Source organism: Alnus glutinosa, chromosome 13, assembly GCF_958979055.1.
Source record: "Alnus glutinosa chromosome 13, dhAlnGlut1.1, whole genome shotgun sequence".
In the NCBI taxonomy this organism is placed as follows: domain Eukaryota; kingdom Viridiplantae; phylum Streptophyta; class Magnoliopsida; order Fagales; family Betulaceae; genus Alnus; species Alnus glutinosa.
In genome coordinates, this window is record NC_084898.1 from 353978 (window position 1) to 373889 (window position 19912).

The 19912-nt window shown below is 36.2% G+C and overlaps 2 protein-coding genes across 3 annotated transcripts; one reads left to right on the forward strand and one right to left on the reverse strand.

Moving 5' to 3' along the window:
• Positions 1-10730: 10730 nt before the first annotated feature.
• LOC133854114 (caffeic acid 3-O-methyltransferase) lies at positions 10731-13890 on the forward strand. The gene is made up of 4 exons (XM_062290158.1): positions 10731-11280; positions 11365-11675; positions 13157-13221; positions 13471-13890. The coding sequence occupies exons 1-4, from the start codon at positions 10829-10831 to the stop codon at positions 13771-13773; spliced, it is 1131 nt and encodes a 376-aa protein (XP_062146142.1). The 5' UTR covers positions 10731-10828; the 3' UTR covers positions 13774-13890.
• On the reverse strand, positions 13847-18246 carry LOC133854113 (metal tolerance protein 1). Of its 2 annotated transcripts, XM_062290157.1 has the most exons (3): positions 18087-18238; positions 16299-16385; positions 13847-15721 (listed from the first exon to the last, which is right to left on the reverse strand). In XM_062290157.1, exon 3 carries the CDS (start codon positions 15719-15721, stop codon positions 14327-14329), a length of 1395 nt encoding a protein of 464 aa, XP_062146141.1. In that variant the 5' UTR covers positions 16299-16385; positions 18087-18238; the 3' UTR covers positions 13847-14326. The 2 variants fall into 2 exon arrangements, with proteins under 2 accessions (XP_062146141.1, XP_062146139.1); XM_062290155.1 differs by lacking the exon at positions 16299-16385 and having other exon boundaries at positions 18087-18246.
• Between the last annotated feature and the right edge of the window lie 1666 nt (positions 18247-19912).

The following is a 19912-nucleotide window of genomic DNA, read 5'->3' on the forward strand; positions in this document are numbered from 1 at the left end:
TTTTATTAGAAAATTGGACATATCTTTGTATAAGAAATATGTGTGTCACCTTGATATATTTAAAGGTGAAATCTTTCATTGTCAAAGTCCTGTTTTGTTAGGTGATCGGTATAGCATTGTGGAACGCTACCTCAATATAAAATATATAATCACTTTGATTTTAATAACAGAAATATGAAATATTTTCTTAAGATAAATTTAATGAGAATGGATTAGTCTAAATCATTTGACAAAATATTTTAATAAGGAGTTACTGTTCGGGAAAATATTAGTCTCCTCGGTCCATGAGGCCCATCGAAATTATTTGGACCCGGTCAGCAGACCCGACCGGAACAACTGACCCGAATACACTGCAACGTTCGAGATCGCGGTTGTCTCGAAACCACCCAGGATCCAAGGGATACGAATCACAAATATTTTGCTCCGACACGTGTGACCGCAATCACTCCAAAGAGGTTATGGATCCTGAAAGATCCGTACACCCGAGTCATGTGGTGACGGATCCCGAAAGATCCGTACTCCCGAGCTCACATCTCCAACAACTGCAAATCCCTAGAAATCAGGAATTCTTGGAGCAATCTAATTGCACCAGAACCTCTACAAATACAAAAGAATATCAAGTATCAAAGGGCACTCGATCTCTCTAAAAAATTATTATGAATACTCTCTCAAATCGTCTACAAGTCGCTCAGCCAACATATGGCACATACCTCATAATATGCACCTGATAATCAAAGTTACATCTAACAGCGAAATATAATAATTAGGGAAAATTGCACTGTTGGTCCCTGTGGTATGCCATAATTATTTTTTACTCCCTATAGTTTAAAAAATTACTGGGAGGTCCTCGTAGTATATAATAATTACAAATCGATCCTTGGCGTCAAATTCTGTTAAATTTTTTAACAGATTCTGTCAAATGCCACGTCAGCGACACGTGTCGCCATCTTATGGCGACACGTGTCCATCTTAATAAATAAATAAAAATTTATTAAAAAATAAATAAAAATACTTTTTTTTTTAAAAAAAAAAAATATCAAAAAAAAAAAAAAACTGAACGGGTGGCTTGGCCACCCATTTGGGGGTGGCCTGGCCGCCCCCAGCCACTGGGGGTGGCCGCGTGCCACCCCCAGAGGCCGCAGGGGGTGGCGCGCGGCCACCCCCAAGCCACAGGGGGTGGCCTTCGGGCCACCCCTGGAAGATCCGGGGGTGGCGCGCGGCCACCCCCAAGCCACAGGGGGTGGCCTTCGGGCCACCCCTGGAAGATCCGGGGGTGGCGCGCAGCCACCCCAGTGGCCTGGGGGTGGCCGCGCGCCACCCCGGAGTTGTCTGGGGGTGGCGCGCGGCCACCCCCAGTTGCCTGGGTTGGCCATCGGGCCACCCCCTGTGGCTTGGGGGTGGCCAAGCCACCCGTTCAGTTTTTTTTTTTTTTTTTTTTTTTTTAAAAAAAAAAGTATTTTTATTTATTTTTTAATAAATTTATATTTTTTTATTAAGATGGACACGTGTCGCTGACGTGGCATTTGACGGAATCTGTTAAAAAATTTAACAGAATTTGACGCCAGGGATCGATTTGTAATTATTGCATACCACAAGGATCTCCCAGTAATTTTTTAAACCACAGGGAGTAAAAAATAATTATGGAATATCACAGGGACCAACGATGCAATTTTCCCTAATAATTAATGTGTAGCGAAATACATATCAAAAGCGAAAATATACCTAATACATAGCATTTAATTACAATAAAAGCTATTTCCAAGTCTATCTATTTAAGCCTTATGAAATATATTACACTAATTACATACTAAAATACAGGCTTAATAAATACATATGTCACGTAGGACATGAGCCATAAATAAAATACTCAAAAAAATACGGACTACCGATGAGTCCGTGACTTATGACTGTCACGATGTACTCCAATCATAGCATTTCATACGCTAGGTGAACGAGTCAATATCTATATCCGCAAAACCTGCAACCAAAGCATCAATATCTGCATGGTTGCGGGGGTTGCTGCATTCACACAGGTTGAATTATGAATTCACCGTCTTAACATAAATAAATACGCTAAGACCTTAGAGGTATACTATTCACTGAGTTTTCGCAAAGAACCGACTTTCTTTTCTAGTATTGCGTATACTATAATAGCTACCAATTTTATAAACTTTTGTTTGAAAAACTCTCATAGTTGATACAGCATACACCGAATAATAGAAAATATTTAAAGCATACTATGTAGCTGTGAACATATATAGAAGTTCTAGTCATCCCACCTTAGAAGCTTCTATGTAATGTCCAGGAAAATACTTGAGGGGTTTATTAGGATTAAATAAAAATAAGTCTATTTAGTGTGGTAAAATAAAACAAAGTTTTTTATTTTTAACCTATAGACTTGTAATGGTAGTCATGAAAAAAAAATATATAAGTAATATTTTTAAGTCTAAAGAAAATAGAAAAGGAATAAAAAAAAGTAGAGAAAGGGAAATAAAATAAAATAAAGAAAATGAAATAAAAAGTAAAAGAAAAGAAGGTGAAAAAGTCAACTATTCCAAACCAAAAAGAAAGGACCAACGTTGAAGGAAATCAGGTGTTGAAGTTCAAAAACAAAAAAACAAAAACAAAAGAAAAGAAGTATATAAATTACAAATGCTTGCGCCCCACATGCTGCACAAAGTGAAGGGCCGCCTGGCCCTTCACAAAAGAAAAAGAAAAAAAAAATGATACGTGAAAAGAAAAAGAAAAAAATAATAGAGGAAGAACGCCTCCTGGGAAAAATCCGAAAAAAAAGGGGTTGTTTATGTTTATCTTTGGTTTTCATATAAAAATCGTGATCCACAAAGATCCAACCGTCCAAACTCAAATTTGATTGCGAAAACATGATCTATGAAATCCGATTTACGTTTCTACCGATCGTTTTGAAGTAAAACACTAAACTCATGATTTCGTGATTTTGGGTTAAAATATTGAAATGTGAGTTTAATCAAGTATTTTCTTTAAGTAATGGGTTACTTGAAACTTACTTGGAGCTACCCAAACCATGGGTTTTAGTTTGGTAAAATTTTGGTAAGTTTTCTTTAAACCCTAACTTTTGGGTATTTAATTTTAGTGGTATTTTTATGTGATTAACCCTTAGTAAATGCTTATGGGTTAATAGTATTATGATTTGGAGTAGTGTTTTGTGAATTGGGTAAAAATATGGAAACCCTAATTTGATGAGTTACATTAATTTGGGGTTTTTAAGTATTTAAAACCTAGATTGTTAATTTGTCGATTAATTGTGGTTATAGTGATGATTAGTCTCAAATTAGTTATGGGTTTTGTAAAAATATGTATTTATGGGGATAGGTTCTAAAATTAGTAAAAATAAATAATTATAGGTATTTAGTTTAAATAGTATTTGTGAAGTTAACCCTAAGATTTTCTTATGGGTTAACGTTATTTTAAATGTGTTGATGATTTAAATTAATAAGTTAGTAATTATTGTAAAGAAATTAGTGAATATAATTGTATGGCTAATATTATTATAAGTGTTAGTGAAAATAATATATGGGTTAGTGAAATTAATTGTGGGTTTGTAATTAATTAAATAGTTATTTTAATATCTAACCCTTAGTTAATACTTTGGGTTAGTATTGTTTGAGTTTTATTAGTGTCTTGGATTTATAGGTAGACAATTGGAACCCTTAAAAATATTATAGATTTTTCAACGGTTTAGCCTTGAGTGATTCAAGTGCTAATTAGGGTGTTAATTATTTAAAATGTTAAATAATACAATGTGTTATTCTACAGTGATACATTATAAGGTGGTGTCTAAGAGATCTAATACTTAATATCGGCGCAGCCAAAGTGATTATTCTACTCACTGAGAAAACTATACTTTTATATATTTTTAAGATTGCAAATGATATATTGTTTTACATAATTGAACCGACGTTATGTTGATTATATGCTTTCTTGATGTTTTAAGTAGTTTCAATTATGTTGAAGTATATTAATGATGTCTATGAGAAATGATGTATGACTGAAAAGTGTTATTTAAATTGATTTGAAGGATTTGATTGCTTGCTGTTGCTGGGATTTAAATTACGTAAATATTGATTGATGAATTGATATGTTAAATTGTTTATGGATTTATATTGAAAGTATGAGTTAAATGCATGTTCATGAAATTAGAAAGTATATGTATATTGTTTTAAGGCATGTGGCATAAGCATATGAACGCTAAATGTGCATTGAAGTGAGGTTTACAACCCACGAGAAACGACAAGCCCTTAATCGGCAAGTAGTACCGGGTGCTACTTGGTTGATGTAAAACTCCAATCGGCGGATAGTACCGAGTGCTATTCGGTCGATGTAAAACTTTAATCGGGGGGTAGTTCGCTATCTGGTCGATGTAAAACAAATAAACCTTGCATGAGCATGTATATCATTGTTTTTATGAGTGTAATGTTTTTATGTTATGAGTAGTTTTGCTAGATGTATTAGTATACATAAGAGTTTTAATGAAAAATAGCTTATGTATATTTCTATCGTCTGGTTGCATATGTTAAAAAGCATTGAACTTGGAAGTACAAGAATGTTCACGTACCCATATATGAGTAATATATTGTAGATATGTCTATATGTAGAAGCTTTCAAGGTGGGATGACTGGAACTTTTATATATGTTCTCAGCTACATAGTATACTTTAAATGTTTTCTGAATAGTCCATGTTTACTTCATCAGCTACAAGATTTCAAGAAAATAATTTATAAAAATAAGTAGTTGTTATTATAAACGTAAGACTAAAGAAAAGCCGATTCTTTGCGAAAACTCAGTGAATAGTATACCTCTGAGGTCTTAGTGTAATTATTTATGCTAAGTCGGTGAGCTCATAATTCCACCTGTGCGGATGCCGCAACCCCTACAACCGTGTATACATTGATTCTTTGGTTGCAGGTTCTGCAGATATAAATGTTGACTCGTCCCCCTAGCGTATGGAATGCTATAATTGGAGAACATTGCGACAATCAAAAGTCACAGACTCATTGGTTGTCCGCATTTTAGGTGTTTTATTTATGGCTCGTGTCTTACATGGCATACGTATTTGTTGAACCTGTATTTTATTATGTAATTAATGTAATATGTTTTATAAGCTTTAATTAGTTAGATATGCAAATGGCTTTTGTTGTTGATAACAGTTATGTATTAGATGTATTTCCGCTATTGATATGTGTTCTGCTGCACATTGATATTTATATTCCGCTGTATTAGATGTAATTCTGAAAATCAGGTACATGTTATGGAACATGTACGTTATGTTAGCTGAGCGACAAGTGGTTGTGCCACTGCGATGATCCATTTATGTATGTTTTCAAAAAAAAAAAAAAAAAAATGGGTCGTCACATTCTACATATAAACTCATCTACAATATATTAATTTTGACCGGTAACTTAGACGTTTGTGCACGCAATCACCCCATTATAGGTTTCACACTTACACATAAGTCTTAAGTAATAAAACATAGCATCTTACTCTTCTATACTAAGATACCATCTCTCCAAAATACAAGCAACATCATCTCTATTCTTATTTCAGCTTTGTGCCTTGAACTTCAGTTGGTCATGCGAGCATTATAGTAGAATTCTAATATGCAAGCATGTCTTTACTAAAGAACAATGACAGTCAACCTACTTACTCATAAACATTTTATTACTCATATATGGGGAACATGAACATCCTTGTACATTGAAGTTTAATGCTTTTTGAACACGTGCAACCAGACGATAGAAATATACATATGCTCTTTTTCATTAAAACTTATATGCATACTAATACGTCTTGCAAAACTACTCATAGCATAAAAACATCGCACTCATAAAAACAACGATATATATGTTCATGCAAGTTTCTTCATGGAAGTTATCCTAAGAACTCATGGAATTTAACCCAAGTATCTCATGGAAATTAATCCAAGTTTCATGGGATTTAACCCAAGTACCTCATGAAAATTAATCCAAGAACTCATAGAAATTAATCCAATAACTCATGGGACTAACTCCAAGTATAGTTTCCCGTGGGCTATAAATCTCACTTCGATGTACGTTTAACGTTTATATGCTTATGCCTTATGCCTTATGCCTTAAAACAATATATTTCATTTCTTGCATTATGTCTTTAACACATGCTTTCAATATAAATCCATAAACAGTTTAACAGATTAATTCATCAATCAATATTTCTGTAATTTAAATCCTAACAACAGCTCACAATCAAATTTTTCAAATCAGTTCAGATCATACTTTTTAGTCACACATCATTTCTCATAAATATCATTGATATATTTCAACATAATTGAAATTACTTAACACATCCAAAACATATTATTAACATATAGTCGGTTCAGGTTTATAAAACATCATATACATTTTGCAATTCATTAATATATGAAAATAATAGTTTCTCAGTGAGTAGAATACTCAACTTGGCTGCGCGAATTTAAGCACTAAGTTCTTTAGACACTACCTTGCAATGCATCATTGTGGAATAACATATTGCACTTTTTAGCACTCTAAATAATTTAATACTAAAATTAGCATTTGAATCGTTGAAGGCTAAATCGTTGGAAAACCCATAATATTTTAAGGGTTCCAAACATCTACTTATAAACTCTAGACACTAACTAAAACTCAAACAATACTAACCTAAAATATTTACAGAGGGTTAGATATTAAAATCACTATTTAATTAATTACTAACCCGCAATTAATTTCACTAACCCATAAATTATTTTCACTAACACTTTATAATAATATTAGCCCTAAAATTATATTTAATAATCTCTAGATTATTTCTCACTAACATTTTCTCAATATCATTAACTCTAAAATTATGTTCATTAATCTTTTTACAACAATTACTAACTTATTAACATAATTTAACGATCTAGATTTTAATCACTTAAAAACCCACAAATTAATTTAACCCATCAAATTAGGGTTTTCAAACTTAAACCCATAATTACAAAACATTACCCCAATATCAATATTATTAACCCATAGCATTTACTAAAGGTTAATCATATAAAAATACAGCTAAAATTAAATACCCAAAAGTTAGGATTTGAGGGAAACTTATCCAAAATTTGCCCAAATGAAATCTAACACTGGGAAAGTGTTTAAGAAGCTCCAAACCATGCATATCCTAAAGATAAACAAAGATTAAACTTTACATTTCAAGATTTAATCCAAAATCTCAAATGACAAGAATTTATGAAAATACCTCAAACTAATCAGTAGAAATGTAAATCGAGCTTCGTAGATCATGTTACTGAAGTCAAATTTGAGTTTGGATGGTTGGATCTTCATGAATTAAGGGTTTTCTATTAAAACCATAAGAGAAAATGAGAGAGGGCCTAGAATTTTCGGAAAAACCGAGTGAAATAGAGTCTCTGCCCGATTTTAATAAAAGGGCCTGCCGTGCGTTTGAGATCAAAGGCCATGGCCGGCCTTTGTTCTTTTTTTTTTTTTTTTTTTTTAGAATGGCCGTCTGGCCCTTTTAGTTTTAATGGCCATCTGGCCTTTTAATTAAATGGCCCTTTGGCCATTTGTGTGAAGGTGGGGCGCAGGTCGCCCCACTTTCATATATATATATATATATATATTTTATTTTATATTACTTTTATTTTCTACTTTTTTCTTTTTCTAATTTCTTTGAAATTGAAAATATCTTCTTGCATTTTTAATGACACTAAATTAATTTTAATTAATCATTTACTCAAATTTTATACTTTAATTATTAAATAATGTCCGGGACATTACAACAGTTACTAATATTAAACATACTCAATGAAATAGTTTTTCAAGACTCAAGAGTATAAGAATAATCAAGAGATTAAATCGGAAACTCAAGGATTAAGAGATAGTGAAATACGGTGACAATATTTTTCATAACTTTAATTTCACTATAAATATTTTATGGAGGTGTTAAATGCAATTATAAGAAGTCAATGGAGCTTTGATTAATCAAAATAAATACTATAGTGCAATTTCAATTTTTTTTAGTGAAATAAATTGTAATTAATAGTAACCTAAAACAAGTTATGAGATATGTGTTTTAAGCCCATTTGAGCTTAAATATATTTTTAAGACACAGCTTAGTCAAAGACAATATAATATACTAAGCAAACATAAATATCAAAGAAAACTAGTATTATTTTTTTTTTTAAAAAAAAAAAAGAAAGAAAAAAAATTATCCACCTAAAAGTCGTTTTTCTTCAATTATTTAAGCCCCACTTGTGAGCTTAGTTCAGCACTTTGAATTTGAATAAGATTTTAGTATTTTCATAGTTATCCCCTGTTTTCTCTCTTCCTTAATTACTTCACAACCTTGTATATATCCACAATTTCTGCTTATTATATCCTTCGTTGTCAACTTGGCTTTTGCCTTTTACTTAACACGTGGTCCAATTTTAGTCATACAAATAATATAATAAATAAAAGAAAGGAATAATAAAAACGTGAAAGATAGGGAAGCTTCAAGCTTGATGCGGCCGCTAGGCGCCAGGTGAGTTGGTTGGTTGGAAGGCGTCCCAAATTTCCAGGACATTTTAAAAGAGGGGATAATTGCACCGTTGGTCCCTGTGGTATACCATAATTATTTTTCGAGAAATGCTTGGTTATATACTCTTATCCCACTCCTATCCCACTCTTGTCTACATGGACCAATAATGTTGTTAAAAAAATAGGGTCCCACTATACTCTCTCTACTATCTCTCACATGAGAAATGCTTGGTTGTACACTCTCATCCAACTTCTATCCCACTCTTGTATACTTGGACCAATAATGTTAGAGATAGTGGAGAGAGTGTAGTGGGACCCATTTTTTTTTGAGTAATGATTCACTACCACCTAAATATACAACTTTTCACCACCTTGTCTATGTGGCAAGGTGGTCTCCCACCTTAATTTATTTTTAAAAAATAAAAAAACTCAAAAAATAGTGGGGGACCACCTTGCCACATAGGTAAGGTGGTAAAAAGTTGTATATTTGGGTAGCATTGAATCATTATTCTTTTTTTTAACAATATTATTGGTCCAAGTAGGCAAAGGTGGGATAGGAGTGGGATGAGAGTGTACAACCAAGCATTTCTCCTCTCACATTATTAGTCCAAGTACACAAGGGTGGGATATGAGTGGGATGAGAGTGTACAACCAAGCATTTCTCTTATTTTTCACTCCCTATGGTTTAAAAAGTTCATAGGAAGTCCTTATGATATGCAATAATTACAAATCGATCCCTGGCGTCAAATTCTGTTAAAATTTTTAACAGATTCCGTTAAATGCCATGTCAGCGCCACGTGTCGTCATCTTATTGGTGACACGTGGCGCTGACATGTCTAATTTTAATAAAATAATATAAATTTATTTAAAAAGTAAATAAAAAATACTTATTTTTTTTTAAAAAAAAAGAAGAAAAAAACAAAAATGGGGAAAGGGGGTGGCCCCCAAAAGGGGTGGCCAGGCCACCCCCAGCCCATAGGGGTGGCCGCGCACCACCCCCAGAGGCCGCCTGGGGTGGCGCGCGGCCACCCCAGTGGCCGGGGGTGGCGCACGGCCACCCCATGGCCATTGGGGGTGGCCTTCGGGCCACCCCTAGATCTACTAAGGGTGGCCCGATGGCCACCCCCGGCCACTGGGGGTGGCCGCGCGCCACCCCCAGAGGCCACCTGGGGTGGCGCGCGGCCACCCCAGTGGCCGGGGGTGGCCATCGGGCCACCCTTAGTAGATCTAGGGGTGGCCCGAAGGCCACCCCCTGGGCCTTGGGGGTGGCCGCGTGCCACCCCCGGCCACTGGGGGTGGCCGCGCGCCACCCCCTGCAGCCACTGGGGGTGGCGCGCGGCCACCCCCAAGGGGTGGCTGGGCTACCCCTTCAGCTTTTTTTCTTTTTGTTTTTTTTTTTGAATTTTTTTTTGAATTTTTTTTTTTAAAAAAATAAGTATTTTTATTTATTTTTTAATAAATTTATATTTTTTTTTATTACGGTAGACACGTGTCGCCATCTTATTGGCGACACGTGGCGCTGCTGTGGCATTTGACGGAATCTGTTAAAAATTTTAACAGAATTTGACGCCAGGGATCAATTTGTAATTATTGCATATCACGAGGACCTCCCATGAACTTTTTAAACCATAGGGAGTGAAAAATAATTATGGTATACCACAGGGACCAACGGTGCAATTATCCCTTAAAAGAGTTTAAGAAACATCAAGGAAATTAACAGTTTTTCTTTGCTTTTGTGACTAACCCCCTAGACTCTTGGTTATTTGTTAACAGCCTCTGTACTTTTATGGTTTTTGCTTGCCGTTTCATTGACTAGACCCTAAAAATTGCCGATCGGGTTCGAGGCAATTTTAGAAGAGGAAAATGATAGTGTAAGACCGTCATCAAGATGAGAAGAGGTAAATAATGTTAGGTTGGTAGTTGAATGGCTCCTGAGAATTTTCGATGTGATCAGGTGTAACGTTTGTAGATGGTTAGGGTTAGGTTCGTCCATTTACTTATTCAAAGACACAAATAATTATAAGATTTGTCAGAGAATATTAGGTACACACTAATATATGGGTGACAATTTTCAATATTTAGCAAATAAAATAAGATAAAAGTAAGATCCAGCCGCCTAAAAGGAAGATCCAATTTGTGTATGCAAGCTTTGAACAGCTAGCCTTAACTAAAGTTGTCTTGGAGGTCAATTTCTTGTCTATTTAATGGTTTATTACATAGAAAAGATACTCAGCCTCTCGTTCATCAACTTCACCATCTCTTCTATTTGACACCAAAACCACATGAACTCCATGGAAAACCAGACGGGAACTGCATCCACCAAGGAATTAGATCATGATCATGATCATGATGAGGAGGAGAATCTCTCCCAATATGCTTTGCAGCTTGCAAGCGCATCAGTGCTGCCGATGGTATTGAAAGCAACAATAGAGCTTGGTGTGCTTGAGATCATACAGAGAGCTGGTCCAGGAGCCCTTCTCTCTCCTTCCCAAATAGCTTCCCAAATCCCCACTCAAAGCAACGCAGACTCATCTCCACTTCTTGATTCTATGCTCCGCCTTCTCACTACCCACTCCATACTCACCTGCTCTACTTCCACTCACCAGCACGACGGCCACGTTCTCCGGCTCTATGGTTTGGCGCCGGTCTCCAAATACTTCATCCGGAACCAGGATGGACGATCAATGGCACCCTTCTTAGACCTGGTACAGGACAAGGTCATCATGGATATCTGGTATGTATTACGAGTTAACAAAAGCTCGTTACTTTGTTTGTTATCATCATCATCATCATCAATCACCCTTTTCTCTCACAACAGGTACCATTTGAAAGATGCAGTTCTGGAAGGAGGAGTACCATTTTACAAGGCTCATGGGATGAATGCGATGGAGTACGTTGGGAAGGATGCCAGATTCTACGAGGTATTCAAGAGCTCAATGGAAGATTTTCACCCGGTGTTGATGAAGAAGATTCTTGAGACGTACAAGGGTTTTGCAGGCCTGAAATCGCTGGTCGATGTCGGAGGTGGCGATGCCACCATCCTTAACATGATCATCTCCAAGTACCCTACCATTAACGGTGTCAACTTTGATTTGCCTCCTGTTATAGAAAAGTCACCCTCCTATCCTGGTATGAATTATATTTCAATATTTGCATTTCTTCAAATAATTAAGGGATAATTACACTGTTGGTTTTGTGGTATGCCATAATTATTTTTTACTCTCTATGGTTTAAAAAGTGTATAGGAGGTCCCTGTGATATGCAAAAATTACAAATCGATCCCTGCAGTCAAATTCCGTTAAAAAATTTAACAGATTCGGTCAAATGCCACGTCAGCGCCACGTGTCGCCATTTTATTGGCAACACGTGGCGCTGACATGTCCATCTTAATAAAATAATATAAATTTATTAAAAAATAAATAAAAATACTTATTTTTTTTTGAAAAAATTAAAATTAAAATTCACAAAAAATACAAAAACAAAAAAAGGAAAAATGTGGCAAGGGGTGGCTGGGCCACCCCCAGAGGCCACCGGGGGTGGCTGCAAGCCACCCCTAGTAGATATAGGGGTGGCCCGATGGCCACTGGGGTGGCCGCGCGCCACCCCAGGCGGCCTCTGGGGGTGGCTGCGCGCCAACCCTGGTGGCCTCTGGTGGTGGCTGGGCCACCCATTGCCTGCCAGTTTTTTTTTTTTTTTAAAATAAATAAATAAATTGACGTGTAGGTCTAACAGATTCCGTCAAAATGGTGGACGGAAAATCGACCCAAGGAGTAAAACATAATTATTGCATATCACAGGAACCTCCCATGCACTTTTTAAACCATAGGGAGTGAAAAATAATTAGGGATAATTGCACTGTTGGTCCCTGTGGTATGCCATAATTATTTTTCACTCCCTATGGTTTAAAAAGTTCATGGGAGGTCCTCGTGATATGCAATAATCACAAATCGATCCCTGGCGTCAAATTCTGTTAAAATTTTTAACAGATTCCGTCAAATGCCACGTCAGCGACACGTGTCCCCAATAAGAAGGTGACACGTGTCTATCTTAATAAAAAAATATAAATTTATTAAAAAATAAATAAAAATACATATTTTTTTTTTTAAAAAAAAAATAAATAAAAAGCAAAAAAAAAAAAAAAAGGTGAAGGCTGGGCCACCCCCCGTGGCTGGGGGCATTGGGGGTGGCCCTGCCACCCTTTCAGGTTTTTTTTTTTTTTTTTTTTTTTTTTTTTTTTTTTAAAATAAGTATTTTTATTTATTTTTTAATAAATTTTTGCCATCTTATTGGCGACACGTGTCGTTGACGTGGCATTTGACGGAATCTGTTAAAAATTTTAACAGAATTTGACGCAAGGGATCGATTTGTAATTATTGCATACTACGAGAACCTCCCATGAACTTTTTAAACCATAAGGAGTGAAAAATAATTATGGCATACCACAGAGACCAACGGTGCAATTATCTCAAATAATTATGACATACCACAGGAACCAACGGTACAATTATCATAATAATTAACTCCTTTCTGACTGGGAAAATGCAATCGTTTAGATCATAAGTGTCTCAAATTAATAAATCTACTTCGCTGTCCTAATTCGTGTGTTGCAGGTATTGAGCATGTTGCAGGAGACATGTTTGCAACAATTCCTAAAGGAGATGCCATTTTCATGAAGGTTAGTCGATCAGTATAATCAAACTAGTTCAAATATTGCTTCTGTCCCTCTCAAAGACGGTACATAATTGAAGTACATACAAACTGAGTTCTTTCTAAGAGTTGGGTCTTTCTATCTCCCATGATAATTCAGAGAACAGCAAACATATATAAATCAGTAACTTGTTGCCTGCGCATTTAAATAACCAATTCATTGGTTGTTGTGCATTATGAAGAGTTTTTAACTGACATTGAGATATGAATGAGACAGTGGATACTTCATAGTTGGGACGACAAAAATTGCCTGAAGATACTGCGAAATTGTTATGAAGCACTACCAGACCACGGGAAGGTGATAGTAGTAGATGTGGTGAATACAGAAACCACTGCAACTACTAATGCTGATAAAAGCTTGTCTCAGTTATATTTGGTCCTGACGAATATAAACCAGGGCGGAAAGGAGAGGACAGAGAGAGAACTCGAAAGTTTGGCAAAAGAAGCAGGATTTTCTGGTGTTCAAGTGGCATGTCGTGCTTTTGACTTTTCAGTTGTGGAGTTGTACAAGAATATGTAACAATTTAGTCATGACATATTCTGTCATTGTATCAGTGGACATCGGCAAATAAAAAGTCCCCCAAATAATGTACTGTATGAGAGATAAAGATGCAAATAGAACCTCTTTCAAGACTCCTTTATACTTTGTTACTGAGCACCCACTAAATACTACAATACTAATCAGCACAAAGCCTATTCACTGACCCCTCAAAAGCCATTGCTTATCTCTACAGGAGAGGCCAAGACCATCTGTATTAAAACTGGCACCACATCAAAAACAGAACAACGGGCTCACAGCCTCATCAATTTAGGATCGAGATCCCTTACAATTGCATTTTCTCTAAGATCCGTCATAGCAACTGATTACAGAGGCAAAAATAGAAAGGTGAAAGCATGAAGCAAAGTTGTTGCATGAAGAAATCCACTCAATTAAGAATTTCCCGTCCACAATACACGCGTTACTAAAAAAGACCATCATAGCAGACATGATCACCGCATATAGAAAAGAATTGATACTTGAAAGACAACCGTTTGCAACATTATACCTATTATTGATTACTCTCTCTCTGGATCTACTGGCGCTCTATCTGAATAGTCACATGACTGATGTTGTACTCTCTTCGGATATAGTCTATAACCTTGTCCAGTACCATGTCAGCATCAGCCTCAGGCTTGACTATAACATGGCAAGCCAATAAGACTTTCCCCACGGTTATGGCCCAAATGTGCAGCTCATGGATAGCAACTACCTCATCCATCTCACAGAGACCTTTCTCAAGCTTTGTGGCATCGATTTCTCGAGGCGTGCTCTCCATCAAAACCTCCAGAATGTTCCGCAGCATCCTGATTGTTGTGACTAGCACAACCACGGAAAATACAAGGGTGCATATTACATCAATAATCTTCCACTCAGGCTTATACCATATAATTGCCCCACCAATCATAACACCAACACTTTGAATGGAATCCCCAAGTACATGAAGATAAGCCCCTTGTACATTAATGTTCCACTTCTTCTTCTTCTGTTTAGCTCCATCCTCTGACTGCTTTTCACCTTCACAGCATGTCTTCAGCAGAGGCTCAGTGTGATCTGCTTTGTACGCATGGTGGCGCTCTTCGTGTTTGGAATGTCCGCCATGTTTATGATGGTGCGCATCGTGCTTTGATGGTGCTCCATCCTCTGACTGCTTTTCACCTTCACAGCATGTCTTCAGCAGAGGTTCAGTGTGATCTGCTTTGTACGCGTGATGGTGCTCATCGTGTTTGGAATGACCCCCATGATCATGATTATGATGATGAGGGTGTGTGGTAATGGTTATCCCATGGCTATGCATTTCATCATGACCCCCGTGGCTATGACCATGATCACCGTGGCCATGATCATGTCCACCATGTGCATGATCATGGCCATGACCATGATCATGTCCCAACAAGAGAGCCATGGCAATATTAACCACTAAACCAAATGCAGAAACAACAAACATAAGAAAGCCTTGAACCTCACCAGTATCATTAACAATTCTAGCGATGGCTTCATAAACAAGGATTCCAGCAAGAAGCCATATCATTTGGATGGAAACAAGAGCACCCAATATTTCAATTCTGAAGAAACCATAAGACTGTCGTGGAGTTGCCTCCCATCCTGCTGCCCAGAGCGAGAACAGCGATATTGCAAATGCAGCTACATCGGACAGCAGATGAGCTGCATCAGTCAAAATTGCAAGACTGTTGGCTTTAATACCTCCGGCAACTTCTACACTCATGAAAATGACACAGAGTACAACAGCCATCAAAAGCTTCCGCATGGATGCTGACCGTTCCATGGCATCTCTGGAACTGGTTTTTGCATCTGAAAACCCACATGCTGCTTCCCCACAAATCTTACTCCCAGACAGACTTGTTCCCACTGCTGGCACATCTCCAGAGACTTCAATTATATGACCATGTTCAGAATTTTGTGCTTCCATCTGAAAATTAAAATTAACAAACAATGACAAACTTGAATTCTTTTTCAGATATTTTTTTAAGTATATGCATTATGCAGGCCTGTTATTTCGTTCCATACAACTATAAAAATGATGTCATAGCATGTTGCATCATTGGAATACAGCATAGTGAATGTACAGAACACTATATCAGAAAAAAAGCTTATGCACAATGATAGGAATCCAAGACAGTCAAGAAATGTAAATTAAGACGAAGATCTACTAAGAAGAAATAAATTGCATTAATAAGCAATTGACTATCTCACAGTAGCCTAAAAATGAGCTCCGAACTACAAAGAAAAGAAATCATTGAGCAACGTCATACAAAGACAATAGATTTGCACAAAATTCAACACTAACAGCCAAATCTGATGTCAGAGCCCAACATATGCTTTGTTCTAAGCCCCAGATCTTCCACATATTCAAAACCTGCTGGTTTGTGGATGCACTATGGGCAGCCTACATTCCAGAAGTGTACTTTATACTCACCAAAGCAGCAGTGTCGACAAATTCCCTACATTAGGCCCAAAATATAATCTCTAATCTATAAAGCATTTACCTATTCACCATGTCTGCAACATCCTAAGAGGCCACCAACAAATAGCTAGCAGTGGTTAAAAACACCGCCAGCTAGGTCCCACAAATCCTGATACAAACGGAGTCAAATGGAGCAATCAATGTCAGATTGGAGGCAGTAATGGTGTCCAGCCTTTATTCCACACCATTGCACCAAATCTAGCAAGCAGCTTATGTAGGGAGACATTTCATAGTGTGGCCATAAGGCAGCTGAAGATCACTAATAGAATGCTTCACCACATCAACAGACGGAAATCAAACAATAGAAAGAGATCGAAGTTTTTTTCTACACAACAATAAAAGCATACAACCACAATTTCAATCAATGTCAACAGATCAGAGGTTAAAAAAAAAAGAATCAATCATATAACTATTCTCTTCCCTTCCCTTCCCAGACTTCGCTATTGAACTTTCAAGTATTCAAAATTCCTAGCTCCAGTAATAGAAAAATCAATCAAAACCAGTGGTACTCCAGATTTCACCTCTACTTGTTGTATCAGGCTTGTTTGCAACCTCGCGGTCCTGTTCCATATGCCTTTACTGCTGACTTGAGGCACATCATTTTGCTACACATGATCACATAGCTTCCAGATATTCCTCATAAATAAACGACTAGTAATAATTGGAGAAGAAAAATTCAAGAACTACATCACCTTTGGGGGATGAGAGGGGATAGGAGTCTTGCATATAGACTCATTAGCCATTACCTTTCCTATTGCCAATATACACTAAATGGCTTCAACTGACAACACTGAATTTTCTTCAACCAACGACTCTGAAGATAACCCATCAAACCTATAGACACAAGCATTTGTTTTAACCAAACTTGTAACTTCAGAACTCCATAGAGCCTAAATAAGACCATCAATAGTCCCATACATCTCTAGCTAACTCCACTTCTCAAAGGACCCCGAAATGACCATCTTAAGTACTTCTAAAGTTGACTCTTAAACCCATTCCTTAACCTAAGATTACAAAATTAATCACCACTACTTGTTTCTTAAGCAGAATAAACTCTCAGGCCGTAAACAAAACTGTTTCTATGATAATAAATGAAAAACGATACAACTGAAGCCTTGCTTAACTCGTTTGAACATTTTTGAAAGGAAACAAAGTATCACACATGTTGCACTCGCAACTTTCACACGGAATTTCATGATCTAAACAGAAAAACAATCATGATCCTCTATTAACGGGCATTATGGACTCGGATAGTGAAATTAATATATGGGTATGTGGTATCAACAACAGAAACAAAAACTAAGCAGCAATCAACGATTCATTTAAGGCCCATAAGCATGGAATTCTAATTATAATCACCAAGTCCAATCCCATACAACAAATCAAGCATTCAACGAATCAACATACACATGCAACATACCTCAATCTGTGATGAGAAAGCAAAAATATGTCAATTTGAAAACCCTCCAACCACGCTCATTAAGTCAAAAACAAACCCACTTATCCACGAGGAACACAATCACGAGAACTACGTCGTCATCTATCCACATAAGAATCCCAAAAAACTCAAGAAACCCATAAAGCATAAAGCCATGCCACGTTAAAAGAGCACAAACAAGTAATCAAACAGCCAAAAACATACCAAAGAAACATGATTTCTTCTATCAATGGGATTTTGAGACGGTTTAATATGATTAAAAAAAAACATACTGCCTAATGAATCATGGTCTGGGAAATCGAAGGGGCATTGAATTCCAAAGGATGCAAACGAAACTAAACATATAATAAATGCAGAGAAAGAGAGAAATACCATGAGCCTTGAATATGTATGACGAGTATGTTTCAGTCAGATTGAAGCAGAGAGAGTAAAGGGGGGGTTTTTATGATTGGAGGTATTGGTGGTGGTCCGCCAGATTATCTGAGTTTCGGCTGCTCTGTGGTTTTTATTATAGTTCTACAAAACAAAACACTCGTACTTAATACTGCTAATTATCGAATTTGTTTGGATGTAAATGAATCTCAATCAATGACTTTGGGCTCTTGACCTTTTTGTCCTTTTTGGGCCGCCACCTTGATCCACATATATTATTATATAGTTTTATAGTCCTAACCAATTACTTTTATATATATATATATATATATATATATATATATATATATATATATATATATATATATATATATATATATATATATATATATATATATATATATATATACTTTTGTTGTGTAGTCAATTTTATGTCCAAAATTTATGTGATGTCAGTAACTAAACAAAATAACGAATAACCATATTTATCACATTTTTATCTTTAGATTTTTTATTTTTATTATTAATATGATTGATTCAATGGTTGATTGAGATTGCCACCTTAACTTTGTGAGATAATTAGAGAATAAAAATATAATTTCTAACATTACTTTAAAAAATATATATAATTAAGAGTACTGTTACTCTTTACACTAAGTTCATATCGGTTGATTTACCGTGTTTTAAGTAGTTAACACTTTTATTTTTTTTAAGTGACCTACATGAAAACCACTTAAAACACTTCACATCAACCGGTGAGGTAAGTCTATATCATTACTCTCAGTTAAAAGTTATGTAACAATTTCTTTTTTAAGAAAAATAAGAATAAAAAATTGTTAAATTGGTCATGTGGTTTGGTATTGTAATAATTAATAAATAAATTTGTGTAAAATGAATTTATAAATTTTTGTGACCTCCGTACAAATTCTGATTATTTTTCTACAGAGTTTATTATAATTTTATTTTTATCTTTAAGTAAAAAAATTTTTTTTTTTTTTAAAAAAAAAAAATCATTTAATGTATTAGTAGTGGTAGTGGATTACGATGTCGATGTCTCAATCCGTCCGCGTGAAGATATTAGAATTTTGAGGACAATGATAAGTGGATGACAATCCGACCGTGGCTTCTACGTTTGACCAATATCACTTGAATGTTGTTTCTACATGAAAACTACTTGCACTAGATGTATGTTCCTTTAATCCTACTTATAGTCTTACATGAAAACAACTTGGCAAAAGTGTAGTGCCTGAAGTCTTGGTTGAAAAACCGATATTTGGATATATAATATGAGAGGTTGTTCAGACCCTAATTGTTGAGATAATTGCTCGAACAATTTATATAGATAGAGGCCGAGGCGAGAAGCCTCTCATGTTAGATTGTACCGGATGCCGGTTCGGATACTTAAAAGGCTGGCCAGTTGATAAGATGTTAATAGACAAATTGGCCTCTTAGTATGGAAGCTTGGTTCAACCTTGGCTTGCAAGTTGGGTAATTTCATGTGGATAAGCTCTATCGACTTGACTATTTGGGTGTCAATTTTGGTCATGGAAGCCTTCTCTGGGCTCAAAAGCATGGTTGATTCTTAGGACCATATGATTCCATTGAACATCATTCTATGGTGTAAAAGCATGTCCAAAGTGGTAGGAAAATGTTCCGTGTAGACTGATGCGGAGCCCTTTATGTGATGCCCTTTTTGTGTCCCTAGAGGCTAGAGTAGGGATATTCTATCAATCCAAAGCATGGCTGATTCTTATATCATTTCATTCCACTAGACAACATTATCCGGCGGAAAAAGGAACTTCATAGTGGAAGGAATCTGTTACCCG

Bases quoted from the DNA above. Each gene is read 5' to 3' on its own strand.
- LOC133854114 (XM_062290158.1), top strand. From the start codon at position 10,829: ATGAACTCCATGGAAAACCAGACGGGAACTGCATCCACCAAGGAATTA. The intron at 11,676-13,156 runs GTATGAATTATA...CGTGTGTTGCAG, and splicing joins AAAGTCACCCTCCTATCCTG to GTATTGAGCATGTTGCAGGA. The intron at 13,222-13,470 runs GTTAGTCGATCA...TGAATGAGACAG, and splicing joins GAGATGCCATTTTCATGAAG to TGGATACTTCATAGTTGGGA.